Consider the following 8,351-nt stretch of genomic DNA (forward strand, 5'->3'; position numbering starts at 1 on the left):
GCGTCGACGTCAGAACCTGTTCCGGGCGTGGAGGCTGTTCCGGGCTGGCCGGCTCGAGCCGGTTTCGGGCGGGAAGACGGCCGCGCATGCGCGGTGCGCGCGGGCGCGCGAGGGCTAGCAAAGGACTTTGCTAGTGAAGTTTCCGATTGGAGGGGCTGCCGTGGACGTCACCCATCAGTGAGAACAAGCAGCCTGCTTGTCCTCGGAGAAAGTGTGGTTTTCTATAATATTGACCTGTTGGTTACTCATTAAATATTATAGAAAACCACACTTTCTCTGCAATTGACTCCTTTTGAAGGCAATAGTGCCAAAATGCATACTGTATCAAATCCAGTTATCATTTGTTATTAGTGTGGTAATCATTTCCTGAGAACGCTCTCTTCCTTTTAGGGCTTCTTTTACAAAGCCGTACTAGAGATTCTCATGCGGCAAATGAGAGGAAGCCCATAGGAATTGAATGGGTTTCTTCTCGTTGGCCGCACAGAGAATTGGTAGCGCGGCTTTGTAAAATAAGCCTTTAATAAAGGACCTTTATATATTGAATCTCCCAGCTTCATCTGTTTGGTCTTACCACTGTTTTTTGCTTTTGTGTCCTGTGGGAGTGGATTTGGTTTTCTTTCTTTTTGCTGTGGCATACAGTGTACAACACAATACAGACTGACAATGTTAAATACACATAATTTAAATTAAACTAAAGCTTCAGTGAACTGTAGTTAAATTGGCAAAAGAAAACTCTGTAGCACAAGATGACATGCCATTTACTGTAAAGCCTGGCTACAGTAAACCAAAAACCCTACACTCTAAAGTCTACTGAATTAAAAGCCTAGTCAGATAACCAGGCTTCCCCCCACCCCTTAAAAAAAAAGGTAGTTGCCACTAAAATAGGGAGTTATTAAGGTGCATTAAGGGAATAAGAATTTTTTCCACTTAATGTGCATTAAATAGCATGTGTTAGTGTTTCCTCCCCTGAATTACTTTGTCTCGTGGAATGTCCTGCATTTACTAACTGAATGAGAGACTATTCTATTTCCAGTATTTCTATCCCGCTAATTTCTCTTTGGGAGTCATAGCAAGTTACAGAAAGCATTCAATACACATTTGAATTTCAAGTTTCAAAATAATTACTAAACAAAGTTTTCAAAGCCTTCCTGGACAAATAGTAATCTGTAATAACTTAAAGTTGCATAGGAATAGAGTTTCACAATTTTACTGGAAAAGAACTGAAGGATCTGTCAAAAAATTGTTTATTACTGTCCAAACTCTGGGTTTTCTTAAAGAATCAGTTTCAATACTGGTACTCAACAACTTAACCAGAAACCTTATTGCAAAATCAAAAAAACAAAAAATTTTTTAATCAATAATTAAATTAAATGTGCTCAGTTTTTTTTGGTGTGCTATGGTGTCTCAGAGTTTTGAGAGGCATTTACACTCCATTCTCACATCATCGCACGTCCTACCACCAGCCAAATATTAATGTTAAAAAGTATCAAAAAATCTTTTTCATTAAAGATAAAAACAGCTGTTAGATATTTGAAATTACTTAGCTTGGGTGCTGGTGCGAACAAAAATATCAATGTTCATAGAATATCTTCTGAAAACCGCACCCCAGTCATCTTAGACTTCCTGGACGCTGATCTACAACAGAGGCTCCAATAGCATATTTTCTTCTCAATTCATGTGATGTAAATTTCTAAATTCCCTGTTCCCAACATAGGCCATGTTTCGCCATTAAACTGGCGTCATCAGGGGAACTTAATTAAATTGTTTATATCAAATCTTGTTGACTGCTGGAAAAACTAAATTCAATGAATAATTTCTTTGAGAAGGTTGACCTAATTTAGGAAATAAAACTAGAGAAATATGGTCTGTAGGGCAAGATCCATTGAAAATCTTATGAACCAGGCAAGCCACCTTAAATTCAACCCTGACTCTAACCGGCAACCAGTGAAGTTCTCTAATCAATGGTTTAACATGTTCAAATCTCTTCCACCAGAAAATTAACCTTGCAGTACAGTTCTGTAAAAATTGAAGTTTCTTAGCAAGACTAATCAAAAGAAATAAAACAAAATAAAACATGGAAAAGAAAATAAGATGATACCTTTTTTATTGGACATAACTTAATACATTTCTTGATTAGCTTTCGAAGGTTGCCCTGCTTCGTCAGATCGGAAATAAGCAAGTGTTGGTAGATGACAGTATATATAAGTGACAATTTTAGTATATTTAGAAGGTGATCTCCTCCTGTTGAAACTGTTTATATAACAAACATGAAAGCATGGAAAAGATATGAGAACACAACTAGCGTTTTTTTTGACCTAAGGGTGTTGCCTCAAAAACCCCCGGCTTAGTATCAAACAAGCTTTCTATGGTCTAAACACAAAGAAATTACTTAATACTCGGGGTGTTTGCCAGTGATGAAACAGCCCAGCCCCCGTGAGCTTGTTTGATACTAAGCCGGGGGTTTTTGAGGCAACACCCTTAGGTCAAAAAAAACGCTAGTTGTGTTCTCATATCTTTTCCATGCTTTCATGTTTGTTTAGTATATATAAGTGAAACATCAAAGCATTTCAGTGACAGTCTAAAAGGATGGGGTGGATAGGTGAGAGGACAAACAGAGCAACACAACTTTATGGTTTATAATGGTTTAGAAAACCCAGATCTTTGTTAAGTCCTGTCTGGTGGGTGTCAAAATATTTAATCATTCTGACTTCAAAGGTCTTACCTTCCTGTATTGTTTTAAAGTTACCTTTCAGGATTCTTACTATGAAATCACTGGTACAGTGTTCTGGTTTTGTAAAGTGCTGCCCCACAGGAGTGGAATCCTGGCTAGCACTGGCATTTTTCATGTGATGTCTATGTAAATTAAATCTTGTCTTTAGCATCTAGCTTGTTTCTCCAATATAGCATCCTTTGTCACATTTTTTACACTGAATGATGTATACTACATTGGAAGATGAGCATGTAAAGGATTCCTCATTGGAAGATGAGCATGTAAAGGATTCCTCATTGGAAGATGAGCATGTAAAGGATTCCTTTATGTTGAATAGTTTTCCTTTGTGAATGACTGTGGGGTCCTGTGAAATGTTATTTTCTTTTCCATGTTTTATTTTTTTTTATTTCTATTGATTACCTTTAAAAGTGGACTAACACGGCTACCACACCTCTCTACTCAAGATGGAAGATACCGCATACAGCCGCATGAAAAAGCAAATGAACAAACGTATAGAAAAAGAAACAAAAGTGAACAGTCATCTTTACTTTCTGACAATCTGCAAGAAGAATGTCATCATTCCTAAAGGACTGAGGATCAAAAATCCTTTGGCTACTACTTACAATTCTGACTATGCAGAGAAACTCTGCAGATGCACTAGTCAGAAACTAAGAAATGAACTTATACATCAACTCTACAAGAAGAAGAAAATAATACAAACCCAAAGGGATGAAATCATGAGGAACATGGAGGAACTACATCCACACCGTATGAGCCAACTTAAGGAGGACCTGCATAACATCCAAGGAGAAAAACAATACATTGCTATCTGCAAAAAAGAAATAAAGCTGTCTTCTCTCCTGCAGAATCACAGAGAGAAAAACAGCTTATCCTGGAACAGAAACAGCTCTGCAAAACCAACATCCCCAGACACCTTGGAGACACTTGGATATACATCTGAGGCATGTGAAAATCAGAGCCCAAACAAACCAAGAAACACTGATCACACCTTTGGAGATGCAGATCAGATGGGGATAATAAACCTCTCGAACCATCAATTATCACAGCATGAAGTCTCTGTACTCTCCAAAGGACTTTCATTTTGCCCATCCAGCAAGCGGGACGAAATCCAATTATACTCGGACCCAGAAAAATTCTTTAGAAAAATGCGCCTGAAGGCACATTTCCACAACAAAGGGAAATGTTAAGTGTTCTTAAACAAAAGAACACTTATTACACCCCACAGGATGGACAAAATTACAAGCTGGACAACTACATAGAAAGCTTCAGACATAGGGTAAAATCACAACTTTCCAACAAAAGAGAATTCTGTACAATCTTACCCCACCAGAAAGAGCGGCCATAAGAACTCTACAAACTAACGAACGCATTATCATCAAACCCGCAGACAAAGGAGGCGCAGTGGTAATTATGGACACACAAAAATACATTGAAGAAGGGCACAGACAGCTCTCAGACAATACATACTACAGGAAACTAAATGATGACCCCACACAGGATTACACAAAGCAGCTAAAAGATCTTATCAGAACATTTCGTAATCAAGTACAACCACATCTGAAGAAACTCATACCAAACCCGCCTTCTGTGGGCACATTCTACATGCTACCCAAAATCCACAAATCTGGAAACCCGGGCAGACCAATGATATCGGGTATTGATACACTCACGGAATAAATATCTTGGCTCATAGAGGGAATTCTGAAACCTCTCGTGCACAAAACAAACAGCTTCATACAAGACACCATAGACTTTCTGAATAAATTGAAAAATATCAAGCAATTACCACCAAGCACCCTTCTGGTCACGATGAATGTAGAATCACTATACAGCAACATTTCCCATGCGGATGGCATAGCTGCATGTGGGAGGCTCCTAAAAACATCCACACTGGACCATCAATACTCACCAGAAACTATTACAAAAATCAAATTTATTTTAACTCACAACTCCTTCCACTTTAACAATGATATCTACAAACAATGGGCACTGCGATGGGCAGCAGGACAGCACTCCAATATGCCAACCTTTTTATGGCTGAGCTGGAAGAGACATTTCTGAATACATACCTGAATGCAAATCCTCGTTTGATTCCAACTTCTCCTTCAAAGGCAGCCAACTTTGGAACGCCCTATCCAGACCGATCCGCTCTATTAAAGACTACCTACCCTTCAGAAAATCTCTGAAAACCCATCTATTCAAGGAAGCTTACCCAAACGCCACATCCTAACTCTACGAATCCATCTATTCATTACCTGATCCTGCAACAACGGCAATGACTCAGACCACGTCTCCTCCAATTTTCACTGTGCTTACCCTGACCCCATCCCCTGATTATCTCTATCTAGCCTAAAACTAGTACCTCCTCCTACCACCTTACCCCTTCTCATATTATTACCTACCTACTCATCTCCATTACTCTGCATCTCTTTTACTCTGCTAAGCTTAGCCTGTACTGTCTACACTTTACTTTGTAATCCTACTACTATGTAAGCCGCATTGAACCTGCTGTGAGTGGGAAACTGCGGGGTACAAATGTAACAAAATAAATACCAGACCAAACCCTTAATGCACCTTAATAACTCCCTATTTTAGTGGCAATTACCTTTTTTCCTTTTTTTTAAAGGTGGGGGAGGCCTGGTTATCTGACTAGGCTTTTAATTCAGTAGACTGATTAGAGTGTAGGGTTTTTGGTTTACTGCAGCCAGGCTTTACAGTAAATGGCATGTCATCTTGTGCTACAGAGTTTTCTTTTGCCAATTTAACTACAGTTCACTGAAATGCTTTGATGTTTCACTTATATATACTGTCATCTACCAACACTTGCTTATTTCTGATCTGACGAAGAAGGGCAACCTTCGAAAGCTAATCAAGAAATGTATTAAGCTATGTCCAGTAGAAAAGGTATCATCTTATTTTCTTTTCCATGTTTTATTTTGTTTTATTTCTATTGATTACCTTTAAAAGTGGACTAACACGGCTACCACACCTCTGTATTTTAGCAAGACTGGATTAATTCCTACATGTAGAGAACTGCAATAATCCAATTGTGGCAAAACAACAGCTTGCACCAACAATCTAAATTGAGCCGAAAAAAATAGACCTGATAGCTCTTAGCTGTCTTAGGGGTCCTTTTACAAAGCCGTGGTAAAACGTGGGCTGCAGTAGTGTGGACGTGTCTTTTTGGTGGCGGATCTCCGGTCCCTCCGACCCCCTCCCCAACACAGGTTCAGGGGAGGCTGGAGATCCGTTGGGTCTCCATCCCTTCCCTTCAACATCCCTCAGATGTCCCTGGTGGCCCATTGGGTGACCAATGGACCCCTCCCCCCAGCAACAGGGGGCTGAGGGTCACCTCGACACAGGTTCAGGGGGGCTGGAGAGCCGAGGTGTTTCAAGCCCCCATAACCCCCCTAGCGTTCCTGAAATATCCCTGGTCGCCCAGTGGGCCACGATCAATCCCCCCCACCTCCCTACCTTAAGTTAGATGGCCTCCCTCCTCTTTCATCGGCGCCGCTTGCAAAATGGCGCCCAGCCCTGCCCAGTGCTTCCTGGGATGTGCTGGGTAAGGCTTCACACCATATAAGGAAGCACTGGGCAGGGCTGGGTGCTGCCATTTTGTAGGCTGCGCCAATAGAGGAGGAGGGAGGCCACCTCCTTCCTCCAATAAGGTAGGGGTTTGGGGGGATTGACCACGGCCCACTGGGCCAACAGGAACATTTCAGGAACACTGTTGGGGGGGGGGGGGGGGCTGGAGACCTCTTGAATCTGTAGCCCCCTGTTGCTGGGAGGGGGGGTGTCGGTCGGGTCAGCTTGGCTCAGGGTTCTAGCGGGAGCTGCTGCATTGGGGGGGATGGGGGCCTGCTAGCATTCAAATGCATTCTGGACAGGGCTCACCATTCCTCCCCAATGGTCTGCAAATCTTAACTCGAGCTCCGAGCCGGCATAGGGTTTGCTGCGGCCAGCGCGCCAATCTTATACATTTTAGAAAATAAATTCATGCAAAAGAGAGGAATAAAACAGAGTTGATAAAGGAAAATACAGATGTCAACCTGATACTAAAGTGGAAAACAAACCAGCAGATCAGTATAATATCCAAAAAGACTTTGAGGATACCGTGTATGAAACAAATGCCCGACACAGGCCGTGTTTCGCCCAACAATAGGGCTGCGTCAGGGGCTAGTCTGTATCTTTCTTAAATAAGATCGGTATCAAATTATATGTCAAAACAAGAATATAAGGAATCTTCTTCATAAAAAACCAGCATGAGCAACATAAAATAGAATATCCTGGATGACGCCAGATAGACAATGAAGATTCCTTATATTCTTGTTTTGACATATAATTTGATACCGATCTTATTTAAGAAAGATACAGACTAGCCCCTGACGCAGCCCTATTGTTGGGCGAAACACGGCCTGTGTCGGGCATTTGTTTCATACACGGTATCCTCAATAAAGTCTTTTTGGATATTATACTGATCTGCTGGTTTGTTTTCCACGTTGGATTTTGCAGATCGTTTGCCTTGTTGCTTTCTGGAACCTGATACTAAAGGACATGAAGTCCTGTTAGAAAGATATATTAACTAACTAAGATTTGAGAGATAGGAGATCACTGGCCAAAGTAGGACCTACAGCTTGACCAACTTGAACAATTTTAAATTTCAAAAACAGCGGTAGAAGGCTCAAAAGTATAGGAAATATTTTTTATAGTTAATTATGCATTTAAACAGAAACTTTAACAAAAAATGTAGTTGTAACAGAAGTGTAGTTTTCACTGATGTGGCTTTAACCACATGAGAGAAAACTTTCATACCACGAAACACAGCATACCAATGCTTAGAGACCAGTTTTATTAACAAGTTTTTTTATCAGGAACAAAATGCAAATTTCAGATACCGTAAGAGTCTCATGTCTACAGAAATGCTGTAATTTCTAAGCTGTCTTCTGTTAGAACATTAAGGGTCTCCATCAGATATCTTTAAAACCTTTCTGAAGCATGCACTGTTGGGACACAGGAAGCTTCATTAATTGCATTATTTTTCTTACAGTGTCTTAAGGAAGATGTTCAGCGACAGCAAGAAAGAGAAAAGGAACTTCAGCATCGATATGCAGATCTCATGATAGAAAAGGAGGCACTGCAGTCAAAATTTTAAGGCATGAAATTCGTGTTGTATAAATCTTGTGTGTACACAGAAAAACAACATAACATTCATGTGATATATGTCTGAAAATGGAACAGTGTCTTATTATGCCATTTGTACTTTCCATACTTCTGCAAAGACTGTCATCATACCTGGATCTGTTTAAATAAGGTTTAAATCAAACTAAAACCTTGAACTGTCATTGGACTGGTGCATGACAGTAAACAAACAATAATGAGTAATGATTTTAGCCATGTCATTTGTTGATTTTAAGGTTCTTGCTAGTGTCAGGGTTTTTCTGTTCTTTTTTTAAGAAATACTATCAACCCTGCCAATGGTTTTCATTCTTAAAACTTCTGCCTGTTTGTTGCCTGTGAGCAATACATATGAAATAAAAATGAAAATGTAAAAACATGAAGAAATATTTTGCAATTTTTTGGAATATTTTTAATAGTCTAGTGGTTAGAGCATCAGGTTGAG

General features: G+C 40.1%; 1 protein-coding gene across 1 annotated transcript in view; it reads left to right on the forward strand.

Annotated features, from left to right (window-relative positions):
* The window catches only part of CDC5L (cell division cycle 5 like), a 253,851-nt gene extending 245,755 nt beyond the window's left edge, over window positions 1-8,096 (forward strand). Inside the window, exon 16 of the mRNA XM_030198760.1 lies at window positions 7,779-8,096. Within this exon, the coding sequence (XP_030054620.1) occupies window positions 7,779-7,883 (105 nt within the window). The 3' untranslated portion in view covers window positions 7,884-8,096. The remainder of the gene's footprint in view (window positions 1-7,778) is intronic.
* The last annotated feature ends 255 nt before the right edge of the window (window positions 8,097-8,351 follow it).

This window comes from Microcaecilia unicolor, chromosome 3 (assembly GCF_901765095.1).
Source record: "Microcaecilia unicolor chromosome 3, aMicUni1.1, whole genome shotgun sequence".
Lineage (NCBI taxonomy): Eukaryota > Metazoa > Chordata > Amphibia > Gymnophiona > Siphonopidae > Microcaecilia > Microcaecilia unicolor.